Source organism: Aphidius gifuensis, linkage group LG4 (genome assembly GCF_014905175.1).
Source record: "Aphidius gifuensis isolate YNYX2018 linkage group LG4, ASM1490517v1, whole genome shotgun sequence".
Taxonomy (NCBI): Eukaryota; Metazoa; Arthropoda; class Insecta; order Hymenoptera; family Braconidae; genus Aphidius; species Aphidius gifuensis.
In genome coordinates this window covers 25,093,498-25,120,868 of record NC_057791.1, presented here as the reverse complement: position 1 = coordinate 25,120,868, position 27,371 = coordinate 25,093,498, and the positions used below count along the sequence as shown (strand labels likewise).

Here is a 27,371-nt window from a genome sequence, read left to right as displayed (position 1 = left end):
ATAATGTTATTTAAATTTAATATTTATAATATTTAAAAAAATTATTTGCTTCTGCTTTTGTCCGCCCCCGCGCGCGCAAAACGCTCGCACAACTTTATATATGCGCCGGTTTCGTTGAAAATAAAAAAAGCCAACTCCAGAGTGTGTTGTCTCACGTTCAGTATCACGCAGGGTGTTTCGCGGTGCGTGGCGGGTTATTTCAGTTGGCTTGCTGGCTCTACATCATCATCAACAACATTGTAATCAAAATTAATATCTCACACACACACACAAAAAAAACACGGTGATTAAATTGATAAAAATATATTTCGGATGATAACAATAATAAATAAAACAAAAATTTATTGACATTATTTTTGGAGTGATTTTTATTATTAGTTGATTGTTTTTGTTAACGCTGTGGGATAAGAGACACCAGGTGAGTAACCCCTTTTTTAATTAATCAGGGTGGTTTTTATAGTTTTTTTTTTTTTATTCCTTGTTGTTGTTGCTTTGTTTTGAAGGGCAAATTGGAGTATATGATAGAGCAAAAGTTGTGAGGGAGACGACAATGTATATAGCCCACCATCTAGACGTCGGGTATCGATCTCATTTTGTCTTTTTTTATTCACCGGGCCATCTCACTCAAAATTCATATATATATATAAAATAAATATCTCGGTTATTCACACTCCAGGTATACACATTGTTATAAAAAAAATAAAAAAAAAGAATATTATTCAGACTTTCACAGAGGCGCGTGTTTTGCATCGAATTCCTTCGATTTGTCTTTGACCGTGAGCTTTTTTTTTATTTTTTTTCTCTTCGCCATTTTTCTCTCCTTTGAATCTTTTGAATTTTATTTTCATCCTTTATATATATTTCGTTTATACTGTCGTAGATGGTTGTTGTATTTTTTGAAAAATTGAATTTCGAATTTAGTGGTAATAATGCCGAGCCCATTTGATACATCATCATCATCATCTTTGAAAATGAAATATAAATATTACTATGTTTCAAGCAAATAATTTCGTTGATGCGTTAAATTTATTACTACAGTTGAATGCAATTGATCCAATTGATTACATATATTCTGTGTCCTATTTATTTTGTCACGCGAATAATTATTTTATTGTTTTGTTATGTTTTTTTTATTAAAAATTATTACTAGGTTTTTATTTTACGTAAAAGTTTCAAGTTGGAAAAATTAAATACTAAATGAATGTTGATGATGTTGATGATGCTGATGGTGGTGGTGTACCATGTTGTATATATAACAACACACTGGGTAAAATTCTAAATTCGGATAGGTGTATATTGCTAAGCTATAAATGTTACGAATGAATTCAAATACCAGGCTGATGATGATAGGTATTTGTGTGTATGTGTGTGTGTGTGTACATGGATCCGGTTAACTCTGTTTCACTATTTATTTTTGTATACTTTTTTTTTAAATTTTTATATATTTGTTTTAATTTATTTATTTTTCTTTTATTTTAAAACATACTTGTTTTTTTCTTTTTCAATTTACAAATTTTTTTATTATTTAAACAAAATATTTTAATTTCATTTTTTTTTTTTTTTGATGATTTAATATTCATGTCAATTATTGACAATTATTTGTTTTGCTGATTTATTCAAAATATTAACAAGGCAAATACAAAAAATGTACACTTGAATTTTTTTTTTTTCGGAGTAAATTTTTTTGAGACATCAATTATAATCCTGTCGTTTGTATTTTTATTTTTTTATTTTTTTGGGTTAATTGATTTATTTTTTGATGAATCATTTTATCGAAAAAAAAAAAAATTGAATTACTCATTGATAATTTTGACGAGGTATAAAAATAAAAAATTCTAGAAAGTAAGATGATTTTTAAAAAAAATTTCAAAGATCAAATAAAGATTGTATGTTTATCAAATCGAGTAAATATATAATACAGACACAAACGTGTCATGCAATCATTGACCGATGATATCTTGAAAAAAAAAAAACAAATAATAAAATAAAATACCGGACTTTTCATCAGATGAATGACATTCACCGCGAGCATTTCCGGTGATGACAATAATTTTTATCACTATCAAATAGTATATGATATATTTTATTTTTATTATGAAAATAATTGATAAGACATGCGGTCCATCAAACTTTTTTTATTCTTTTCTTTTTGATAGCTAGTTTTTCTCATTTTATCTTTATTTAACAAAAATATTTTTACTATAAAATACGATTTTAATTATTGAGCAACTCTCGTGAATAATATTTAAAAAAAAAAAAGTAATTATTGTCAAATTGTGAATCACATCAAGAACAAATGACCTCGATATTTATTGTTATCAAAATTGAATCCGGTTTACCTACTTTATAATAATTTTATAATTTAAAAAATAAAGGAAAAACATATTTTTTTAAATTCTATTTTCTAATAATAAAATGAAAAAATTTAATTTAATTTAAAATGTGTCATTTTATGTGAACTACTAATTCTGATAATTAGTATATTATTATTTATTGTTTTCTATTTTTTGATGCGCTTGAAATATTATTATTTTTTAGTGTATATAGTCAATGTCTCTGTCGATGTTGAAATATATATTACCTAATTGTCAAGACTCACGAGTGGCTTACAGTATTATATTAACTTGATAAAATCTTTTTTTGTATTAAACTCGGAAATAGATACATTATGCTACCATGAGCAGAGAAAGTCACTTGGTGACACAGTATTTTACCGGAATTATATACCAATTCTATTATTAGACTAATGTGTATTTTGTGCTTCTATTTCATAACCCAAAACAAAGTAAAAAAATTATGTAGGTCTTTGACATATTTTTAAGTATTTTAACATTTCAAAAAAAATTATTAATTTATATTTTTAAATTAAATTTAAAAACTTTTAGTATATTGAAAAAATTTGAAAATATTATTTCACTTGAAAAATGCTTGCCAAAAAGTTGACAAAAAATATATTTATGAATATTATGAGTAATAACAAAAATAATTATTGACGTCATAGAAATGTGGTCTATATCCTGATGACTAATAAAGTCACTCAAAAAAGGACATTTCATAAATCGCATCATTTAGAAACTTATGAAAATAATTCTTTAATAATTTATTTTCCATTTTTTTAAAATGAATATGAAAATCTTTACAATAATATGAAGGTGAAGAGAAAAATAGATTTAAAAAAAAATGATTCATCGATAAAAATATGTTGGTAATTTTGATAATGACATTAAATAATTTTTAAGGTTTCTTTTGAGCCGACTAAATATTAAACTTCTAGGTTAATTAGATTGAGACTCGTTGAAATGTTTGTTTCGTGTTTGTGTCATCATAGTGAATATTTAAAATTATTTAAACTTTTTTAAACACGCAAAAAAATATATATATTATTATGATGAAAGTATTTTTAAAAATTTTATATTTTTTCGCGCGATAATACATGGTGCTGATGGTAAAATGAATATGACGCATAAAAATAATTTTATAAAATTTAATATGTGAAATTTTAAATTTTCGAGTGTGTATATTTGCATGATTTTTTTCATTTTTTTCTTCATGATGCTGGTTAAACACCCACGTCAACTCAAAAGAATGCGTCCCGAAGTGAAATTTTTTGGCCAGCATTCAATTCAAAATACTCTTTCACTCAACATATATATATAAAAATAATAACCAGAATTTTATTTATCAGAGAAAAAAATATATATTTAAATAAATAATCATTATTTTTAATAATAAAAATTAATTGAGTCGTGAAAGAATAACGGTTTATCATTTTATCTGTGATTAGAAAAATTTATTTACTTTTTTTCATTAAAAATATATATATCTAATTTTTATGACTTATTTTAAACTTGAAATAATAATTATAAATGAAAGTTTTTAAAAACTATCAATTAAAATTAAAATAAAACAATTTTTTTTTTTTTTTTAAATGTGTCATTGACATGAAAAAATTATCAGGCGTTTTTAAAAATTTTACAAAATATTTTTATCTATGTATAAATTTAACTTGAAAAAAAAAAAAAAAAAATTTCCATTTATTATTTTTTCACACACCATTTATATATCATAAATAAAAAGAAAAAAAGATAATATTTTTTTTATCATCACTAAGAATGAAAACAATAAGTAAAAAAAAAAAAAAAAAAGAATTATTAATGAAAAATTTAATATCTTTGTTTTCGAAAAAAAAAAACAAGCAACATCTGAAAAAACAATGAAAATAGAACTCGTATAAATTCCATAAATGAAATTTTTCATTTAAAAAAATGTTATTAACATGTTGACTATGTTTTAAATTAAATTACAATTACCACTATATATAAAGCATCAAGACAAAGATCAACTGAGCACAAGTAACTTGATTCAGTCATTGACATTCCATCCATACCATTTCCAATTAAATTTTACTTTGTACTAAATTTGGCTCAATATTTAACTAATTTTATTTAAATGATCAATTAACCAAAATTACGCAATATGATAATAAATTCCCATTAATAATAAATATTCATTTAATCATGACAAATTGATGATTCGAAATTAAGATGATTATAATTTCTATGAAATACAATATACATATTGCAACAAAAGAAATAAATAAATGTAATTATCATCATCATCATCATCATCAAGACACTGAATTAAAATGTATAACAACAATAACAAGTGGATGGATGAAATTATGATGATGAATCACAAACTAGTCTTGTTGTTGTTGTTGAATTGCAATATATATATATAATTTTGATTGTGACACAGTCTTTTGAGACTATATACAACAAACAACACGCGTGACATTCATTAAAATGTTTTTTATTTATTTATTTATTTATAATAATAGTAGTATTTAGTGTCAGAGACCTGTGTGTATGTAAAAGACCTTCTCAATTATTATTGTCGAGGCAAAATAATATTTTTTTTTTTGTTAATTTTTTTTATTATTATATATACTTTAAATTGTCGAGTGTTTTGCGGTGTAGATTTATGTATATGACAATTTTTTACAATAGTCTTTCAACAAGGGGGCGGTCTTGCAAACAGCCCAATTGAAATTATAATAATATTTTCACTTGATAGTAATAATAATAATATGTATGAACAAATACTTGGTGTGAATTTACTGGAATTATTTAATTTACTCTAATTTACTCTCATTCAAAAGCCAGAAATGGAGAAAAAAAAAAAAAATAGATATAGATATTTTTTTCCTTTTTCTTTTTTACACCACACCCTTTTTGATTTTTATATGGTTATTCATGTAATTTAAAAATTATTATGCCAAAGCCATTATAAGTGTTGAAATTGCAATGTATAATTTATGAAAAAAAACGTGACTATATCAAGTGATCCACATTGATGATGATGATTAATCTAGTCTTTGTTTTTAAAATGAAATTATTAAAATTTACAAATACAATTATTATTGTGTTTATAAATTTATATATGAATAAATAGAAGAGCCATCAGGTCATTGGCCAGATGATGCGAAAAATTTTGTTGTTTAAGACTCAATGAAATCATTGATGATACTCAATGCCAGATATATCATTTAATAGCCAATCATAATACATCAAAAATTATATATTTATTTATTTATTTTAATTTAACATTGTTAAATATATTATTTATTTATTGTTACTGGCATTATAAAGAAATTTAAAAAAATAAAAATAACATTTATTTTTTGAGGTTTATTGCAGACGTAAAAAATATTAAAAATTTAGTTTAATTTTGTCGAGTTTTAGTTTTAAAATATCTTGGCCCACTTTTAGACGATGGCAAACTGGCAATGTTATTCATATGCGTATGTATATTTATGTATACTTAAACAAATCTTCATCAATTATTTTATTTAATAAGAATTTTCATATTTTTCCTGGATGTCGCGTACACTTGATCTTTCAAAAAATAATTAATTATCCAGTAACAAATGACGATACATATTATTTATTTTAAATTTTCTAAATAAAGAAAAGAAATAGTATAAAGGAAATAATTTAAAAAAAAAACAAATCTTGTAGAAAAAAAGAGTGAAAATTCCAAGCTGTCGTCGCGACCACTTTCGGTCAGAAGATTTTTGGTGGACTCAAATGTACATCTTACACCAGTGTGTCATTCTAAAAATAAATATACATATATACATGTTGCTTGAAAGTCTCAAGCAAGCAAGAATTAAGGTGGCCCCCATCACTGTGACTGTATATATAAAATATATCTACACTTTAGCTTGTAAATTTGGCTGTTTGATATATATATAAAATAAATAAAGAGATTAAATTAAACAAAATGAGTCTTGTAACATGAAAAAAAAATATAAAAATAAATAAATAAATGAATATAAAACTTGCCCAACCAGAATACACGAATCTTTAAATTTTTTTTAAAATTTACTTAGTCTGCAAGCATTTATTCCACATGCAGCTTTTTAAATAAAAAAATATTAAATTTTTTTTTTTTTTTCGTTATTTTTAAACGCCCACGAATTACGGATATTATCATGGCTCAAACACACGTGTGAATTGAAATTTTATAAATAAAATTTTAAATTAAAACAACAAAAATTGATTGTTGTTTAAAAAATTATAAATAAATTTATTAATAATTAATGTCAAAGTATATATTTTGAATTGAGTCTTGCGATGTCAAGGTAAAAATTAATTTTTATTTATAATTATTATCAGTGATCAAGTATACAGCCTACTTAATTGTTTATCGAATGTCATCCTTGGCAAATAAATGTCCATGTGATAATATTCCTACGCTTAGAAGTTAATAAATAATTTTAATTCTTCATCATCATCGTTGGTGGGTTTATACAAAACTTGTCTACAAATGTATCCACGCCTTTCATGTTTAATCTTTTGCAGATAGTTATGTTCAATATATCAATTTAATATACAAGTTGAATCTTTTTTTTTTTTTTTTTGAATACATTTGTTTATGTGTTTATGAAAAATTCAAGACAGCTTTGGCTAGCCTGGATAGTAAATATTTTGATTTAATATTAAATTTATATTCTCCGCGAGAAGAAAATAATATATTTCTTGAATTTTCTTGGAGCAAAATTTGATTATAAATTAGATGGTATAGGATATTTGATATTTTTGATAGTTATTATATATTGGTTGCCTCATGCAGAGCTCGATGAGTTGATATTTTCCCATAAGATATTTAAGTGGTTCGCACATGGTGGATCATCTTGATGGACTGACGAACCGGATAAGTGTGTGCATCCCGAATGCCTGCTGATGCTTTCTTTATTTCGTCTTACTGTTAAAGTATCTTTTTTTTTTTTATTTCTCTTTTTTATCTTTTATCATTTTATTTTTATTTTAGCACATAGAACAAGAATACAACGAGTTGAATACGTTCAACAAAATGTGTTTCTTTACAAGGCCAGTGCACTCTTGCGTGCTAAAATAAATCTTTTGATATAAAAAAAAAAATAAAAACAATTTAAATGCAAGAAATAAAAAAACCAAAAACATATTCACTATATATATATAAAATAAATATAATTATTTTTTTTTTCTTTATTTCAATTCAAGTAGAGAAAGAAATTTCTTTTTTTCTTTTTTCTATAGAAATTTCGAAAAATATAAAATTTAATAGTAGAATAATAAAATGACAAAATTAACATAAAATCATTTCAACTTGAGTCTATAAAATTAACGGCAGAATTAATAGCTAATAATAGGATTTTTAACTTGGCCAACAATCGAAATTCCAAAAGACAGAATGCATTACTTTTTTCATTCAACACAAGCACAACAACAGAAATAATAATGAAAGCAATAAAAAATAAAAATAAATAAATATTTAAATACATACCTCAGTGCTTTAATAAAATACTTGTTAATTAAAATTATAAAATAAAAAAAAAGTAGAATAAATATTGTATAAGAGGGCAATGAGTGAGTGAGTGAGTGCGTGTGAAGACTGAAGAGGGCAAAAAAAATAAAATAAAAAATATATGTATGAATAGAATTAAATGCGTGTGTTGGCTTCTTCTTCTTCTTGATTTTTTTTCATTTTATCATGTGCAATTTAAAAACACATACAACAAAACATAACTGGCACTTTAATGTTTCATTTGCATAACCATAAGCAACTGCACATTTTCCATACACTTATATTCACTTATATTCATGACGCATGACATTACTTTTACACATACACACACGTATCAATTTCATTATTATTAATATTAAAAAATAAATAAATTAATAAATTAATTAATGATAATTAAACTAATGTAAATAAATTTTTTTGTTTGTTACAGATATTAAATTATTTATTTTGAAAATAAATAAATTCAAAAAAGGATAATTGTAAATAATTTGTTTTTATAATAATTATTGAAAAATAAATAAATAAATAAATATGGCAGAATTAATAACAAAGAAGTCAACAAATATTGTAAGTAATAAAAACAATGATGTTTGCAGTGTCAAATCTAACAATGGTTTGATAGATATTGATAACACAACCCCAAGTAACAATTTTATAATGAAAAAATTATGTGAAGATGAAGATAATAATGAAAATGTTGATGTTGATGATTTAATACTAACAAACAATACAATTAATGAATTAAATAATGATGAAAAAAGTTTACAAGAATTAATTGAAAATGAATTGGCATTGAGAATATGTACAGATGATGATGAAGAAGAAGAAGTTGATCAAGATCAAGATGATCAAGATGATAATTGTAAACCGAGTGTAACAACAATTAAAAAAATTATACTGGAACCACATCAAGATTTAACTGATATTAATACTAAATTTATAAACAATGAAATAAATAATTATGATATTGTTGATGAATCATTTAATTTTAGCATTAATAATAATCATGAAACTGATGATGTTAAATTAAATCAAAACAATTCAATTGAACAAGTAATAAATGATAATAATTTAGCTATTGATAATGAAACAAATGATGATGATGTTGTTGATGTTGCTGTTAATGGTGAAATAAATAATCAAAAAATAAATATATCAAGTCAAGATTTAGAGCTTCAACAAACAACATCAATTGATGACGATGAAAATATTATAGAAAATAATAAAAAATTAATACAAGATGATGATGATGATGATGATGATGAAGAAAAAATAAATTTTTTACAAGTTGATGTTGATAAAAGTGATGGTAATGTTTTTGTTGTTGAATATAATGAAGACATAAAAAATTCTGACATTACTCAAGAAAATGATAAGCATCAACAAGATCAACCGGATGCTTGGTTGGATCCAGTTACATTGACTGTCAATCAACAACAAACTGGTGAATTTTCAGATGATTTTACAGAAAATATTGATAATGAAAAAATAACACAAGTTATTGATTTAATAAATGATGATAAAAAAAATATAAATATATTTAATAATATAACAGTTGACATTGATAAAACATCATTAACAAATAATAATAATAACAACAATGAAAATATATTTATTGAAAAAAATAATAATGATTATGAAATAATTATCAAAGAAAATGATACTGATGAAATTAAAGAAATTGATGATACCAATGAAAATTTAAAAAAACAAAATGACGATAATTTTTCATCATTAGCTAATAATGAAATAGATCCAATAGTCAAAAATGATATTTATAATAAATCACAAAATGAACAATCAAATTCAATGAGTTGTAATAATAGCAATAATAATATTAATAATAATAGTAATAATAATAATATAGATATTGATTTTGAATTTAAAAAAACTAACAATTTATTATTGATTTCTAATAATACTGAAATAACTGATGTCACAGCTGACAATGACACAGCTATTTATTCAGCATCAATCGATAATTTGCGTGATAAATGCTTGAGTAATATTATTGCTCCCTTAGCAACCCCGGATGATGAAACAAGCAGCGATTTATCTAATTTGTGTGAAATAGTAAGTGTGTGGTTTTTTTTTCATTTTTTATTTTCATTGGCTTATAATATAATAACAAAAAAAAATATAAAATTATTTATAATAACGCTAGTTTGGCTGCTATGTATTATTAAATGAATTATTATTGATGACACGTTATTGATTATTAATTATTATCATGAATCAATTGAAATTTGTGGTCAATATGAAAAGATATAATAATTTGATTTTGATGATGATTAATTAATATTTAATTTCCGTTGGTATATAATAAGATAATAATTTTAATTTCATTTTAATATCCGGGTTTTTAGTTGTTGTTATTGTTAATATCCTTCAATTTGATATTATGATTTTTGATTTATTTTGATGATCCAATTATTAATCATGCAAGCACAATGATATTTGAAAATTATTATTTTATTATATTAAACGAAATAATATTTTTTTTTATTTTAATTTTCCATGTGTCATGCTTTAAAGAGCACAAAGTTTTCTGAACTCGTTTCTCAATGTATTATACTTGCTTTATTCTTCTTGATGTCTTTCATCTCTGTTGAACACCTTTAATCACTTCAAGGCCGAGTCAAACCAAGTTGTTCTTGATGGTGGTGGTGGTAGTAGTAGTAATAGTAGTAGTGATGATGATGATGATGATTTTGTTGTTGGTAAAGGTAGAGGTGGAGGTGATGATGATGATAATGATGATGATGATGGTTGATGGTTGACGGTGATGGTAAAGTCAGTTCTTGTCTGTAACAGTTGGTGTGTTCGTCGGTCTAAATCAACTCCGGTTACTGTTTTTAACAACACATCTTGTGTGGATAATAAAATTCAAATCTTTTACACATATATATTTAACCGTTACAATTATTTAATCGTTTCTCATCTTATAATTATTATAAACTAATGGTGTTGATAAAATTAAATCAAATTTTAATTGAAAAGTGATAATATCAAATGATTTTTCAAAAATTAAATATTGTGTTTCTTTTATAATGAAAATTAATATTATTATTGTTATATTGACACGAGTTCTCTTGATGGATTAAATAACAAAATATATTTTATCTGTCTTTTTTGCACGCTTTCATCGACCTTCTTTGAGATGGTAAAAAAATTTCTTGAATACGGATGTGCCGCAATGATTGCTCTCGTTACACATGACAAAAAAAAATATAATAAAATTTATATTGATGGTCAATGAAAATTAATTATTATAATCAATTAGTGGGGTGATGATTAAAATAGATAAATTATTATTTTATATATTATTTATATTTTTTTTTTTTGAGTGGTTCCGGTACCAATGTGGTGTTCAAGCCAGACTCGATTTCGTTAACCGTTAGTCGCGCGTGGTACACAATAAAACCGTTCACCTCGTGGCCCTTGGGCTGCTGAAAGTATCTTTTATAAATTCTCAATACCAGTTGTTCTGGATAACCCAAAGACAGTAGTTGTTACGATACCACTTGTGTTTTATATACGTACCTATATTAAATTAAAATTAGAAATATTTCGAATACATAATAATATGATAAATCGAAAAACCAATAAACCTTCTTTATAAAAATATAAAATGTAAATTTAATTAATTAATTAATTTAAAGTGACTTTTACATAATTAATTATTAATTTATATATATTAAATTTTTAATAATATTTGTTGGAAGAAGAAGGTTTTTCTATACGCTTGCACGATTTACCGGATGTGTTGTTGTGGCACATACTAGTTTTTTTTCTTTTAATCTTGTCTTTATTATTATTCCCCTAGTTAAGCTAATTATGGATTGTACACAAGAATTACTCAGTGTAGGTATTTTCTTTTTCTTTTTTTTTTTTTTTCACATAAATTTTTAGATTTTTTTCTATATATAAATTTATTTTTATTGCTCAAATAAAATTACGTTTTTTTTTCTTTTATTAATATTTATTTGAAGACATTGAGAGAGAAGAGTCCCTTTGTGTTTTTTATTTTTTATTTTTTTATATTGTCGTGATGACCATGAGGACAACGATTTATTTATATACATCCAACTATACTTTCATTTTAGTGTCCTCGATATAAATGTCTTTTACGTGTCATCAAAAAATTCATTTTAAAAATTATATTTTGTATTTGATCATTTTAATATGTATATGATTTTAATTTACAGAGTGAAATACATGAAGAGGTGATAACAAGTAATACGGTTACATCATCTGTATCAAAAACATCAACTAAAACTAAAAAAAAGAAAATCGATGGTGTTGCTGGTAATGATGCATCACAAACTACACCGAAAATTAAAAAAACTAAAAAAAGCAAAAAAAGTGAATTGGAAAAGGAAAATATATCAGTGGTTAGTATTTATTTATTTATTACATTATCATTGTTTGGCTTTTAATTTACATTTTTGCAAAAATGTTGTTTATTTTTTTAAATTACCAATTGACAACTTTGAAAGTTTTGTAAATGACAAAAATCAAGGTTACCATCAATTTTTTTTTGTTTGTTTTTTAAGAAAAAAATATATTTAGCATGCACAATATATTATTTATAATATTATAAAAATAAATGGCTTATTTAATTGATGTGTGTGTGTGTGTATGTGTATGTGATATAATATTCAGAATGGTAATGCTGCTGAATCAAAAAGCATGAATACAAGTAGTCGTCAAGGCAGTCATTATAACCAGGAAGAATTATTATCAGACGAGGATGATCTGTCAAACGTCAATGTCAAATCATTGGTAAGTAATATATGTATACAAAGTAATAACAAAATTTCGATAAAGAAAAACATTATATCTCATTTATTTCAAATGAAAAAAAAAAAATTATTTTTTAAAGAAAAAATAGCTTTATCAGTGTTTTATTATTGTTTTTTTTTTATTTTTTGTTGTGCTTATAAATTATGATTAATGATCACCTGTCTTGTGTGAGTTTAAAATTTAAATTCAAAAGCATACGAGTGTTGCATATAGCTTTGACTACCTGATAAGATTACAGCTCTATTTAAAAACGTTAATAATTTATTTATTATTTTTTTTTTTTCACAATTTATTTTCTGTCTGTCATTGTAAACTATTATTGCTATTTGCTAGTGTATTTTTTAATTGAAAACTTAGTTTAAAATATAATCTTGAATAAAAACAATGTTCAAATTTTAATATCATTATTTAAAAATGTTTTTTGCTATTCAATTTTTGTCGTGGCCACTTGGTTTACTTAGAAACAGAGTAATAAAAATTAAAATTAAAAAAATATGCATATATACTATCTGCTTTAAATAATAATAATAATTTTGCATTGTTTGTTTTGTGTTTTTAAATTAATTATATATATTGCATTTTTTCATTTGTGTATGCATGAATAGACACAATGCTATGTGTCAGAAACAAGTCGAGATGAAAATGGAAAATCTAATAAGGAAGTCATTGAGACTGGTGTATCCATCAAACAGTTGGTAAGTTGGTATGATATATCGACCATATATTAACAATTATATTCTATTGAATGTCAATTTATTATTTTTTTTTAATTTAAACTATTAAATAAGCCGCTACTTGTGTCTATTTTTTAATAAAAAAACCGCTATATGCAGTTGCTTTTAAAATTATCACTCAACATGATGTATAAATAATTTATTGACATTAATTATTATTTTGATAAAATGTTAAACCCACGTTTTAAATAATTTAAAAACAGAAGGTTTTTCCTCATCATCAATATTAAAATTAAATAAATAAATAATGCCAACCAGATCATTTATAGATTTGTTGATGAAATATATTTCAATTGATTATTTCACATTATGCTTTAATTAAAAAATATTAATATACTTAAATAAATATGAGCATAACTAACAAAAAATATTTGTTTTTTTTTTTTAAATAATTGCTGACAGTGTCGAAGCTTTGGTGACATATCAAATGCAGAAGAGGTTGAAAAAACAACAATTGAAAATGTCAAACAGACTATGGATACCCAAGAAGTACGTATAACATACTAATAATTAATAATATTTTTTGTTATTATTATTAACATGATTAATATGCTTTTTAAATTAAATTTGATATGCTAACAAAATTTCCATTGATTATATTTTTTTTCTTTTTTATTTATCAACTATTTTGTTGTGATTAAAAATTAAATAAATAGTAGATAATAATTAGATATGTTTAATGAAATTTAACTTGAATTTAAAAAAATTAAAAAAACAAACAAATTGGCATGATGGCATGATGTGTAGAAAGCAAAGTCAATGGATGATTTGAGTATCTATGGAAGGAAGTCAAAGATGTTTTCGATTGATGCATCAGTATTTGCCAGGGTTTCAGTAACAGCTCTTGTAAGTAAATTAACAATCAATAAACATCATTCAGAATAAAAAAAATAAAATCATACATATCAAATTAAATATTGTAACACTTTAATAATATTACTGAATGATGTTTTTATTATTATTTTTTTTTTTATTTAAACTTGACAGGTGTTTTTTATTTATTATTATTTTTTTTTGTAATTCACCTGCTGACTAAATTAATTAATAATAAAATAATGCTTGCTAGTTTGCTAGTATTTAATATATTATTTTGATGATTTTTATTTTCATGAAATTCGCATGAATCGCATATAACATAAACATTTTTTTTCTTGAAAAAAAAATAACAAAAAAAAAATAAAATACAGAGAGCATCATACTGTAGTTTGGCTAATTTAACAAAAACCATTGAACACGATGAACATCATAAATATTTAAAATTTGAGGTAAGTTTGGTGTTATGGGAATGTTATTATTACTTCAATTAAATTTAAGTTAATTTAGCTGGTTTTGGATGCTTGTTATTGTTAACGAAAAATATTTATATCAAAAATATTTTCACACTTTTAAATTCATCAATTTACAGCACATGTATGATACAACTTAATAATACCAACAACAACAACAACATTTTTTTTAATAATTAAAATAAATGTGTTACAGAAATCAAGTTTCAACAAATTTGATGCACTCACTAAAAAATCAGTTCTTCATGTTCGCTTGGGTGATGGAACAAAATCACAGCAACAATTAAACATGGTAATTATTATTAATTCATAATTTATCATGACAACGTGTGTGACACAAAAAAAATAAATAAATAATTATCATTATAATCATCTTTAATTTCATATAATTATTTTTAAAAAAATTTCGTATACATGTATTTAATTTTCATCTTGACATTTATTTGAAAAAAAAAAACAAATATTAAATTGCTTTCTCTTAGTTTGTTTGTTTGTTTGTTGTAAAAAAAAAAACTTGTATTATTTCAGGTTGGTCAAAATGGTGATGCCAATCCAAATTGTCGAAGTTGTGGCAAGGTCGTATTCCAAATGGAACAAATGAAGGCCGAGGGTTTGGTCTTTCACAAAAATTGTTTCCGATGTAGTGTATGTAGTAAGCAATTGAATGTCGACAATTATGAAAGCAATGAGTGCATCCTGTATTGCAAGGCACACTTCAAGGAGCTGTTTCAACCAAAACCGGTTGAAGAATCAGATCAACCAGGTAAATTTTTTATTATTAAATATAAGTCCATTTTTTTGTATAATTTTATATATATATAAATTATAATTTAGTACATATATAAAGGTGTAAATATATTTTGTGTTATATTTATTTTTTTTTATTTAAAATTGTCATGATGGTAATTGTAGTGAGACCAAGAAAACCAGAGATGATCATACGTGAGAATGAACCAGAAGAGCTGCCACCTGATGTGGTCAGAGGTAAACAAGGTGTTGCGTGATGATTTTTTTCATCTTCTGGCTTGACAATAACGGCATATTATGTTTTAATTTTTCAACTAAAAAAATATATAAGCAATACAATACCACACAAACTGTATTATATTGCAACAATATAATAATGTTGCTATCATAATTATTATTTAGACTTAATAGCTCTATTATAATCATAACTTGAATTTAAAATTATTTTTTTATTTTTTTTTTCAATTTACAGTGGCATTTCTAGGTATATATTATAATCTACTTACAAGCAGCTTGGTTTTTTTTTTTTTTTTTCTGTGTTTATTTTTTAATTTATTTTCTTTAATTTGTTTAACATTATTTTATAAATAATTTATAAATTATATGTAAATTATTAATTTTAATTTTTTAATATTTGTTCATAGCTTCTGATAAACCAGATCTTGGATTGGAAGAATTATCATCATTAAATGTTAAATCACGTTTTCAAGTATTTGAAAAATCAAAAAATGATATTAACAATGATATTGAAAGATCACCATCACAAGTTGCTGTTAAAAGATCACCAAGTATTCTCAGCAAACTTGCAAAGTAAATTATTTAATATTATTATATATATATAATTTAAATGTTAATTTATTTTATCCATTTTTCATCATATAGATTTCAAGCTAAAGGAATGGATATTGGAGTAGCTGATGAATCATTAAATGGAATTCCATATGAGGAATCAAGTGAAAGTGAGGATGACGAAGACCAAGAAGACACTGATGGTAGCTATTAGAAAATAATATTATTATTATAATTAATCTAAAATTAATATTGGTTTTTTTGTTATTAAAGAAACAGACGGTGATATTGTTAAATCAAAACGTTCAAGTCGTGAACGTCCAATGAGTTTTAGCAAAATGGATGATATTAAAAATCGTTGGGAAGTTACAAGTCAACAAGGAAGACGTGAAACACAACGTGAAGCACGAAAAGAAGAAATTGCTGGAATTAGATCAAGACTATTTATGGTTAATAAATTTAATTAATATTATTTATATATATTTGATAATTAATTAATATATAATTTTATATTTTAAAATTAGGGAAAACAAGGAAAAATGAAGGAAATGTATCAACAGGCTGTTGCTGAGAGTGAAAAACAACAAAAAATAAATGCTGTTGAAGAAATACAACATTCAACACATGCACGTTCAATAAAAGAAAAATTTGAAAGAGGCGAAATTGTTACTGCATCTGATGATGAAATTGATAATAAACCAAAAGCTGAAAAACCAGATGAGGAAGTTATTGCTGCTGGTATGATAATATTTTACTAAGAATTATATATTTTTTTTCTTTAATTTCAACGACCATTCAAGTACCACTTTTGTATATTACCGTCTGGTATTATTTCAAAGACTTTATTGATCTTGGTTATAAATTTCTCAGATGTCTTACTGTCGACTAAATTAGTCTCAGCTTTTTTTCTTTCCTCCTCTTTTCATACACTTTCAAGTGGAAACAAAAATTACAAATTAAACATTTTTTTTTTCCTTTGAATTTAATCCTTAAAACTCTTGGAATTTTTAAATATAAAAATTAATTTATAATTATATAGTATATTTATTTATAATAATAATTTTTAATTTTAGGTATAAGCAGAAAATCACGTTCTCTATTTTTGGAATTGGATGCAACTGCAGCAAAAACTGGACGTCCAGTAACTCCCGTAAATTTAAAAACACCAACTGATTCATCAAAACGAGCAAAAGATGTAAGTTTATAGTTGTAGTTGTTAAATGTATATATTAACATGACATGATATTTATCACTTAATTAAATCCTACATGTCTAGCAATTTTATATATACAACATATATTTAAGTGACATATTGTTTATTATTATTTTATTTGACAAAAGGCATTTATGGCTCGTCAAGTATCTGATGATGTTATTCGTAGTACTGACACAACTGCTGAGATTCAAGTTGAAACAACAGATATTTCAAATAAATTTAAATTTTTTGAAACATACAAGGAACCAGAAAAAGAAAGAAAACAATTTCGTATAACTCCTCCGCGTGATACTAAAGATAAGGTTCGTCGTTGAAAAAAAAAAAAAAAAAAAGAAAATTAACACTTTTTGAATTTTAATTTCAACTAATTTTATTTATTAAGTATTTGCAAATTAAATAGCAATTCAGAGTGTTTTGCAGTGCATGAAGTTGAAATTTAAAAAATATATTTTATCATTAAACTAATAAATATAAATCCTAGATCCTTCAGACAATATAGTGTTGCAAAGCCATGTTACTTTGTGTCCAAGATCAAGGAACCAGAAATATTTGTTATATATATTATTTAATTTTATTTTGTTAAATTAATTAATTCAGTTGAGAGAACCACTGTTGCTGAACGACTTTAGCAAACTTTTAGCCTCATGTTTTTAGACTCCTTTCTCAATTTTAATATACAGGCTCCAAGTGGAGAAACACTGACAGACAAAGGGGAGTCCAAACACGAAGGTCACTACTGTGTGTGTGCTTATTTTTTACACAAATAATAAACTCTCTCTCTCAAAAATATATATTAATTTAAATCATCATCATCATCATCATCTTCTTTTTTAGTTAAATTTCAAAACATGCAAATAATTTGTTTAATATTTTTTTTTTTATCCCCTTTGGTCATTTTATTTACAATAATTCTTACTAAAAATTTACTGGCGTGCGCAAAATACGTTTCCGGTCGTAATTTATAAACTAAAAACCATAAATTATTCAAGAACCACAAAAATATCGTTATTTTAAAAAAAATAAAATATTAAAATTCTTGGTAAAATAAATATTTATACCTGTGTATGAAATTTATTTTTATTTATTATAATTTATATAATATAATTAAAGAAAAAAAAATAAATTCATTTTTTCATGATTAATTTTACATGTACAAATTTGTTGGAAAATATTATTGCAAGTGTTGGAAAAGTAAACATGTCAAATAAATAAAATAAGTTGTTGATGATGATGATGATGATGATGTGGTGGAGGTATTATTTTGAAAGCCATAAAAATGTGGTGGTACAAATGGGTGGTACGTTGATTTCTTCGTCTTCTTCTTCTTCTCATTTCATTTGACGATGATGACGATTGCCCTTGAACCCTATATGTAGTGAAAATATTTACCCATACATTTAACACATCCAATATTAAATAAATATATATAAATTTTATAAAAATCTTGGTCAAATTTTACCGTTACTTATTTTCTTCTTCTTCCATTGGTAAAGAAGAAGAAGAAGAAGAAGTATAAAATTTGTGTCTTGTGTGTCTGGCTGGTTCTTTCAAGTCGGTACAACCGTACAACACACAAGTCACAACCACCATCATCGTCTCCAACTCTCCATGGTCTCCAGTACGGCACACACATTATTAACACTCAGTTTTATTCAGTCAGTTTGCTCGGAAACACTGGTCAAGTAACACACTCACCCAGCCATTCTCCAAGGGGAAATAGAAAAAAAAAAAAAAAACAAATAATAATAATAAAATAACCGGCTTGTGTGTTTATTTTAATAATATATATTTAAATTGTTATTAAATAATATATTGTTTAGTTATTTATTTATTAATAATTTACAATATTGTTTGTTAATTTAATTAACAAAATTTAAAAGTAAAAAAAGTGTGATTTGTGTGTGATTGTTGTTTTTGGAGTAAATACATTTTGGAGCTTGATAATTTTTTCAATTAAAAATGAACAAGGTATTTAATATTTTAATAATAACAACATTTATTTAATGTTATAAATTTAATTTTATATATGTCGAGTACATTGCGATGCGATTATATACACACAGGTAAACGTCATGGGGCTTCTTTGAAGGCATTCAGGTGGAAATAATATTCTCCATCTCACCTGATCCCCATATGTCCTTTTTTTTTATATATATATAAATTTTTTTTTATACTTCTGTCTTCCTTTCACCTGGCCCTTTGAATATCTTCACAAGCTTCACATACACAAACACATTGAATATATATTTTTTCTTATTCGAAATAACGAAACATCATTTATTTTAATTTTTATTAATTTATTTTATCGTTTTTTGTATAACAACATTGATAAGAAAATTGAATGACGTTTTATTATTTTATGAATCAAGTAGTTTTTCATGATTTGTAACGGTTGGAAATTTTCTTTTTTTTTAAATAACGAGCAAGCTCGTTATGTCGAGTCATAATGCGTGAAAATAAAATAAAAAAAATAAAAAAAAAAAAACCAAACATGACAACAATATAAATAAATGATAATATTTTTTAGATAGTATAGATAGTGTGGATGAGATGATTCATCTGGTATGTGTCATGTTGATTTTAAAATTTATGGAATTTCATTATGACGTCATGATGGTATTTTCTCTGAGGAAAAAGAAAAAAAAAAAAACCACATGAAAGATAAATTTGAAAGGGCAATATTTGATATTCCAAACGACACACCCCTGTGTATAATAATATAAATTTCTTGGAAAAACAAAATAATAAAATCATAATGATGATGATGCATTTAAATTCAAGCAACGATTGTTAAACTAACTGATTGTGCTGCTTGTTGTTGTTTATAATATAATCATTTATTTACAGTACAAATATATACCTAAATTATATATTGAAACATTTGCTAAACAATTATTATTTTTAAAAACAGGTTAATTCACCAGAACGTGAGATATATCGTGATCCAGATGTGATACGTGCTGATGATCGTGTTGATGAAGTAGTACACACAGATACAGCTAGAAAAATGCTTTCAATATTTAGACAGATGGAAGTTAATGCATCAAAAGAAGATTTACCAGATGGTCCAAAGCCACTAAAACGTTTTACACCACCACCAGAAGATAAATTTGCAAAACCAAGTGGTTCTGATACTGAGGAAGATGAAGATGATGGTGAAGAATCAGCCGATGATGATAGTACTGAGGACAAAGATCCAAATTATGTCAGGGCTTCTGACAAGGTAATAGACATTATTATTTAATTCAAAATATTAATTATTAAATTGTATTGTATATTTTTTTAATTTAGGTTGAGGATGAATTTTTAAAACAATCGCAAAATGCTGATAAAGCTAAAACACTACGTGCAAAATTTGAACAATGGGAAACAACTGATGGTAAAACAACTAGTCATCATATTGCTGAAATGGATCTAGCACAAGATGGTGGTGAACAAGCAAGTATTGAATCAGCAAGAAGTTTACGTGCACGTTTTGAATCACTTGGCTCAACACCTGCTGAAACAACACCACGTACAGCCAAAGTCAAGGTCAACAGATTTGTGGTAAGTTTAATTAATAACATTTTTATTTAATTATATATATTAAACTATTTTATATTTTTTTATTTATTTGTTTTTGTTTTTTTTTTTTGCAATGCGTTTGACCGTTCCACGTTTTTTTTTTCGATTTTAGTAATTTTTTTTCATTTTATTTTTAATGTTTTTATTAACCCCGTTATTTATTATCAAAGTTTTTTTTAAAAAAAAAAAAAAAATGTAAATAATATTATTTTAATGACGATAGACAAATCAATGCGTTTTTAAGTTTTTTTTTTTTTTTTTTCCTAAAACACAACATTGACAGTGTTTTGCCTGGCATGAGCAAATAATTGTAAAAATTTTTTAATTTTTATTTTCAATTATTTTCTAAAAGATATATTTTAATTTTTTAAAAATTATTATTTATAATTAATTTGCATCATGCAACTAACTGTAAATTGTATGGATTTAAATTACCTAGTTATTGTTATTATTATTTTTTTAATTAATTTTCGTTTTAATGTCGTTTTGTTGGAAAAAAAATAATTATAATAAAATTTAAAAAAGAAAAACGATAAATCAATGACGCTTTAAATTTTTGAAAAGCAGTAAACATCAAAGACTGAGAAGATGGAGTTAAATAATGAAAGAAAAAGAGAGAGAAAGAAAAAAAAAAAGTTAAATAAAAAGAAAATGAGAATCATGCTTGGGATATTTCGAAATATCGAGGAAATCGAACGAGTGCTTCCTGTGACCTTGACACGATATCAACAAATTAAAAATATCCTTAACAATTAATATTGATTTTTTAATAATAATAATAATATTATTTAAACTGTTATTATTATTAAAATTTATTATAAATATTATTAATATTATATTATCTTTAAATCGTGTTGAAATGATTTTTTTTAATTTCAATTTCTTAAATTTTAAATTCATTTTTTAAAAATTATTATTATTATTACTGTATATTATATTAATTACTATGTAATTCATGTAATTATCTTTAAAAATAATAAGTGCAATATATTGACAATTTAATTGCTGTGTCAATTTAAATTAAAATTAATAATTAAATTTTTTTTTTTCAAATTAAATTAATATTATGAAATGATAAAATTTGAATTAATTATTTAACATCTCTGTGAGACAAATTTTAATTTAATATAAATTTTTAAAACGTGCCAATAAACACGTACGAAAAGAACGCACAAATATATATATATTTTTTTTCTTTTTGTTGAATTATTTTTCCGTTGGAATAATTAATAATCTATGAGCCAAAATGAAATTTTAATTTTTAAATTATATTGTTAATTAATTGAACAAATTATTGAGTTGATTTTTAAAATTTTTCTTTGAATATATATTGACCAAAGGTAATACAGAATCTCATCGAATTTTTATAAATATGTATTTGATAATTTAACACAACAACGAGATTAATTAAAAATTATTTAATTGTATTAATGTCGAGCATTTATAAAAAAATTATTACTTGACCAGAAATAATTTATTTTACATGAAAGAAAAACATGTTTTAAAATCAGTCAAACAAACGATTATTTCTAAATAATATTTTCAAAATGAAAAATAAATAAATTGTCAGCAATAATAAATTGTGTAACAACGTAAAATTTAATAATTTTTAGCAATAAAATTGTGTACCACATATTGTATTATATATAAAAAAAATTATAACTTCCTTTGACGTAAATGTGTCTGTATAATTAAAAAACAATAACAAAAAACGTCTATATATTTAAAATAAAAACGTAAAAAATTATATTATCGAATAATTAATAATAATTAATTAATAAAACGGTCAAATGCAAATAATGTCTATCCCAAATCCAATATTGTGCCTTTCAATCTGTAATTTATATAAATTCTTTTTTTTTCTTTTTTTAATTATTTAAATAATAAATATAAACAAAAAAAAATAACAGGAAATTCAGACAGCATGTACGGATATCTGCGAGAGCTGTGAAAAAAAGGTCTATCCCTTAGAAAAAGTTGAGACAAATAATAAAATATTTCACAAACAATGCTTCAGATGTTTGCAGTGTAATTGTGTATTGAGGTAATATATTTTTAATTTATACATTAATTTATTGATAATAATTTTTATTTATTATTTTAGAATGGATACTTTTACTTTGAACAATGGCAAACTCTATTGTATTCCTCATTTTAAACAATTATTTATCACTCGTGGTAATTACGACGAGGGTTTTGGTGTTGATCCACACAAAAATAAATGGGCAACAAATGGAAATTCAACATCAGCAGCTGTTATCAATGGTGGAGCAACTCCAGTTGTTCAACAAGTTTAATTTAAAATATCAAAATACACACATTAACAACAACACCACACCTAAATCAAAACAAAAACGAAAAAACAAGACTACAGATGAATTTTAACACAAATTTTAATGACAAAAAATCATTTTTTTTTTTTTTTTTTTTTTTTTTGCAATTTTAAAAATCATTTATGACAATTTATTTAACTTTATTATTATTTTTATTTTTTAATTTTTAATTATGATTTAATAGTTGAAATTTTCGTGCAATTTTTGAGATTTTTTTTTTTTTTTGAATTGTCACCTGGCTGTGTTTACTCAGTGCGAGGGTTGCACAAAATATAAATCATTTACAAAAATAATTAAATTAATTGGTAGCAGTGCCAAACAATGAAAAATCTAATTAAAATATTTTTAGTGTTTTTTTTTTTTTACAAAATTAAAAGTATGAATTTTTAAATAATGCTCATCAACTTGATAATAAAGAAATATTTAAATGTCTAAAAAATAATTATGACACTTTGTCTGTAACGTGTATAAGTTAATTTTAATATAAAAAAAATAATTGTTTAAATGATTGATTTTGTACTTTCTACATTTTTTTTTTCTTTTCAAATTTTAATTACAATAATAAATACTATTTACTACGTTGTAATATATTTAAATTAAATTTGATTTTTGTTTTAATTTCCCAAAAGTGTAATAGCTGCCGATCTAAATGTCATTGACAATAGTTGATTAATTTATTATCTTGCCTTTTATTGAAAAATTAAAAATATTTAAAATAATTTTTCGAGATAGATAGAAATGTATTTTTCTAAAGTTATCAGTTAACTTGTGGGTGAATGAAAATTAATAAAAGTCCGGAATGTTAGTTTAATTTTAGATGAGAGTCAGAATGTGAAGACCAAGATGAAAAAAAAATATTGAGTGAGCAAAAGAGATGATGATGATGATGACGACGAAGAAGAGAGTGAGAGATAAATATATTGTGTGTTGAGAATGATGATGGAACCTTTTAAGGCTCGACAACGCAGCTGGGGAATATACGAAAAAGCAACAAACATTTTTCACATCATCACAGTGTGGGGTTGATGTTGCTCTTTCTTTGTCTCTCATTATATATCACATACACACATAGACATAAAAATTTTGGGCTCAGTCTCTATTTTAGTAATTTCTTAATTTGTCTCTTCTCAGCCTGCCTCGAGACTAAAACCTCTCAAAGAAATCATTTTTATATATTTATATATATTTTGTCGGAATCTAACCATGTGGCAAGCACGTGCCAACGTTTTCTGCAATCACCATGAGGTACATGTGGCCATTTGTCAACTATATTTATACATTTTTATTTTTTTATATAAATATATATTTAGAAAAAAAATTCAACTCTCGGCTAGGGTTAAAATTTATTTCTCCATTGAAACTGCTTGATGAACGAAATTCATATAATGTGATTACTAATCACGTGTCATCAGGTGATCAAACAAAATGGGATTCAATTAATCATAGACAATTAAATTAGTATATAATAAGATTTATTATAATTACATTTATAAGAATATGATGAGAAGAAGAACGATATATGCTAGATAGAAACGATCAGTTGCAATTTACTTGGGTCTGTTCTTGTCTCTGATTTTTTTTTGTCGTCTGATCTTCTGGTACTTGCATGTTCGTAATTGCATGTTGATTTATATTATTTTATTTTATTTTTTTTTGTTCGTCTGGATCATAGCCAATTGATAAATTATATACGGATAAAATAGTGAGTTAAGAGGCACAACACAAATGTTAAAGGATAACGAAAAACGCGTGACAATGTCAATGAGGACTAAATAATAAATAATTTATGATAATAACAAATATTCATGTTGTATAAGCTACAAAGTACAATACAGTATGATAAATGTGCGTAAAATAAAGGCATTTGAGTAAATTTATTTCCTCATATTATGATTGGTTAGCGGTTTTTTTTTTTCTTCTTTTCATCTTGGATAGTTTGTTGATGTTGATGTTGTTGTTGTTGTTGTTGTTGTCTTTTTCTATCTCTCGGCTGGTTATTATCCGCAATTGTTTTCGTCTAGCTGATACAGCGAACTTGTGATGTGTGCGTGGTATAATCAAATAGTATGTCTGATTGATGGCACACAGCTGACAATGTTTTTTTATTTTTAAATTGGTGAAAGGTGGGCGAGGTGTGATGTTCGATGAATTTTAAGTGTTCAAAAATAACTTAGAAGCACTTGCGGTGAACGATTCCTGGGCCGGATTCGTCATATTCTTGCTTGGAGATCCACATTTGTTGGAAGGTGGATAATGAAGCAAGGATGGAACCACCGATCCAGACGGAGTATTTTCTTTCAGGTGGTGCGATGATCTTAATTTTAATTGTTGATGGAGCAAGGGCAGTGATTTCTTTCTGCATACGATCAGCAATACCTGGGTACATTGTGGTACCACCGGACAAGACAGTGTTGGCATACAAGTCCTTACGGATATCAACGTCACATTTCATGATTGAATTGTAGACGGTCTCGTGGATTCCACATGATTCCATACCCAAGAATGATGGTTGGAAGAGGGCTTCTGGACAACGGAATCTTTCGTTACCAATGGTGATTACTTGACCGTCGGGAAGCTCGTAGCTCTTTTCGAGTGAGGTACTTGCTGCAGCTGTGGCCATTTCTTGTTCAAAGTCCAGGGCAACATAGCAAAGTTTCTCTTTGATATCACGGACAATTTCTCTTTCAGCTGTTGTGGTGAATGAGTAACCTCTTTCGGTGAGAATTTTCATGAGGTAATCGGTCAAATCACGACCAGCCAAATCCAAACGGAGGATGGCATGGGGAAGAGCATAACCTTCGTAGATTGGTACAGTGTGTGAGACACCATCACCAGAGTCCAAAACAATACCAGTGGTACGACCTGAAGCGTACAATGAGAGAACAGCTTGGATGGCAACATACATGGCTGGGCTGTTGAATGTTTCAAACATAATTTGGGTCATCTTTTCTCTGTTGGCTTTTGGATTGAGTGGTGCTTCAGTAAGAAGTACTGGGTGCTCTTCTGGTGCAACTCTGAGTTCATTGTAGAAAGTGTGATGCCAGATTTTTTCCATATCATCCCAGTTGGTGATGATACCATGTTCAATTGGGTATTTCAATGTGAGGATACCTCTTTTGCTTTGGGCTTCGTCACCGACGTATGAGTCTTTTTGTCCCATACCCACCATCACACCCTGTAATCAATAATAAATATTGTTTTAATTCGTTTAATTTATTCAAAAAATAGAACGAAATAATTAAAGAAAAATTAACTAATTAAAACTGATAAATAAAATTACCTGATGACGGGGACGTCCAACAATGCTTGGGAAGACAGCACGGGGTGCATCATCTCCAGCAAATCCTGCTTTGCACATACCAGATCCATTGTCTACGACAAGTGCCGCTACATCATCATCACACATCTTGATTGATTTTTTTTAGTATAACGTTCTGTGATATATAACAGACAAAAAAAAAAAAAAACAGTATAAAATTAATTCAATTGAATAACAATATCACACACAATAAAATGAAATATATTCAAGTTTACACAGTAAAATCAATTTAAAAATATAAATTAATATCTAATCACAATAATTAATAAACACCGTTGATTTTTTCACAATAAAACATTTAGAAAAAAAAAAAACTCAAGAAATAATAAATTGAAGTAATATTATTAATTTAATTTACAAAAAAGTAATTGAATAAAATAATAAAATAATGAACAAAGAAAATATGTTTTGTACCGTGAGTAAAATGTAAAATTGACGCGCTGAAGGCGTTCGTCTTGCAAGGGACCAAGCAGCGAGTGGCGTACTGAAGCTGATGTGGGGTCCCTTTATCCATATTGGTCTGAGCCAAAAATAACGATCCGCCCCTTACATGGAAATCTGCTTGGTTTACCCGCTCTCTGACTACCCGTACGTTGTACACATAGTCCTTAGTCGCCCTAAGAGAACACAAACGACGTCGCACATCGTCGACGCTACGTCTTGTTAACGCCCCCCGAATCCAAATAAGGTGTCTGATACCCCACCATATCTTTAAATTAAACTACG

General features: G+C 25.3%; 2 protein-coding genes across 21 annotated transcripts; one reads left to right on the top strand and one right to left on the bottom strand.

Moving 5' to 3' along the window:
- The first annotated feature begins 58 nt into the window (after window positions 1–58).
- LOC122855971 (uncharacterized protein PF11_0213) lies at window positions 59–25,195 on the top strand. 20 transcript variants are annotated; one of them, XM_044157680.1, is made up of 21 exons: window positions 63–418; window positions 8,282–9,924; window positions 12,060–12,245; window positions 12,517–12,636; window positions 13,263–13,352; window positions 13,794–13,880; window positions 14,139–14,237; window positions 14,579–14,656; window positions 14,874–14,969; window positions 15,206–15,440; window positions 15,590–15,661; window positions 16,069–16,234; window positions 16,307–16,416; window positions 16,487–16,662; window positions 16,738–16,951; window positions 17,287–17,408; window positions 17,555–17,731; window positions 20,341–20,652; window positions 20,721–20,975; window positions 22,904–23,037; window positions 23,098–25,195. In XM_044157680.1, exons 2-21 carry the CDS (start codon window positions 8,383–8,385, stop codon window positions 23,288–23,290), a joined length of 4,464 nt encoding a protein of 1,487 aa, XP_044013615.1. In that variant the 5' UTR covers window positions 63–418; window positions 8,282–8,382; the 3' UTR covers window positions 23,291–25,195. The 20 variants fall into 20 exon arrangements, with proteins under 20 accessions (XP_044013626.1, XP_044013625.1, XP_044013615.1 ...); XM_044157691.1 differs by lacking the exons at window positions 22,904–23,037; window positions 23,098–25,195 and adding an exon at window positions 21,561–21,630 and having other exon boundaries at window positions 59–418; XM_044157690.1 differs by lacking the exons at window positions 22,904–23,037; window positions 23,098–25,195 and adding an exon at window positions 21,558–21,630 and having other exon boundaries at window positions 59–418.
- LOC122855973 (actin, muscle) lies at window positions 24,782–27,269 on the bottom strand. Its single transcript, XM_044157702.1, has 3 exons — window positions 27,060–27,269; window positions 26,607–26,760; window positions 24,782–26,501 (listed from the first exon to the last, which is right to left on the bottom strand). Exons 2-3 carry the CDS (start codon window positions 26,730–26,732, stop codon window positions 25,497–25,499), a joined length of 1,131 nt encoding a protein of 376 aa, XP_044013637.1. The 5' UTR covers window positions 26,733–26,760; window positions 27,060–27,269; the 3' UTR covers window positions 24,782–25,496.
- Window positions 27,270–27,371: the final 102 nt, after the last annotated feature.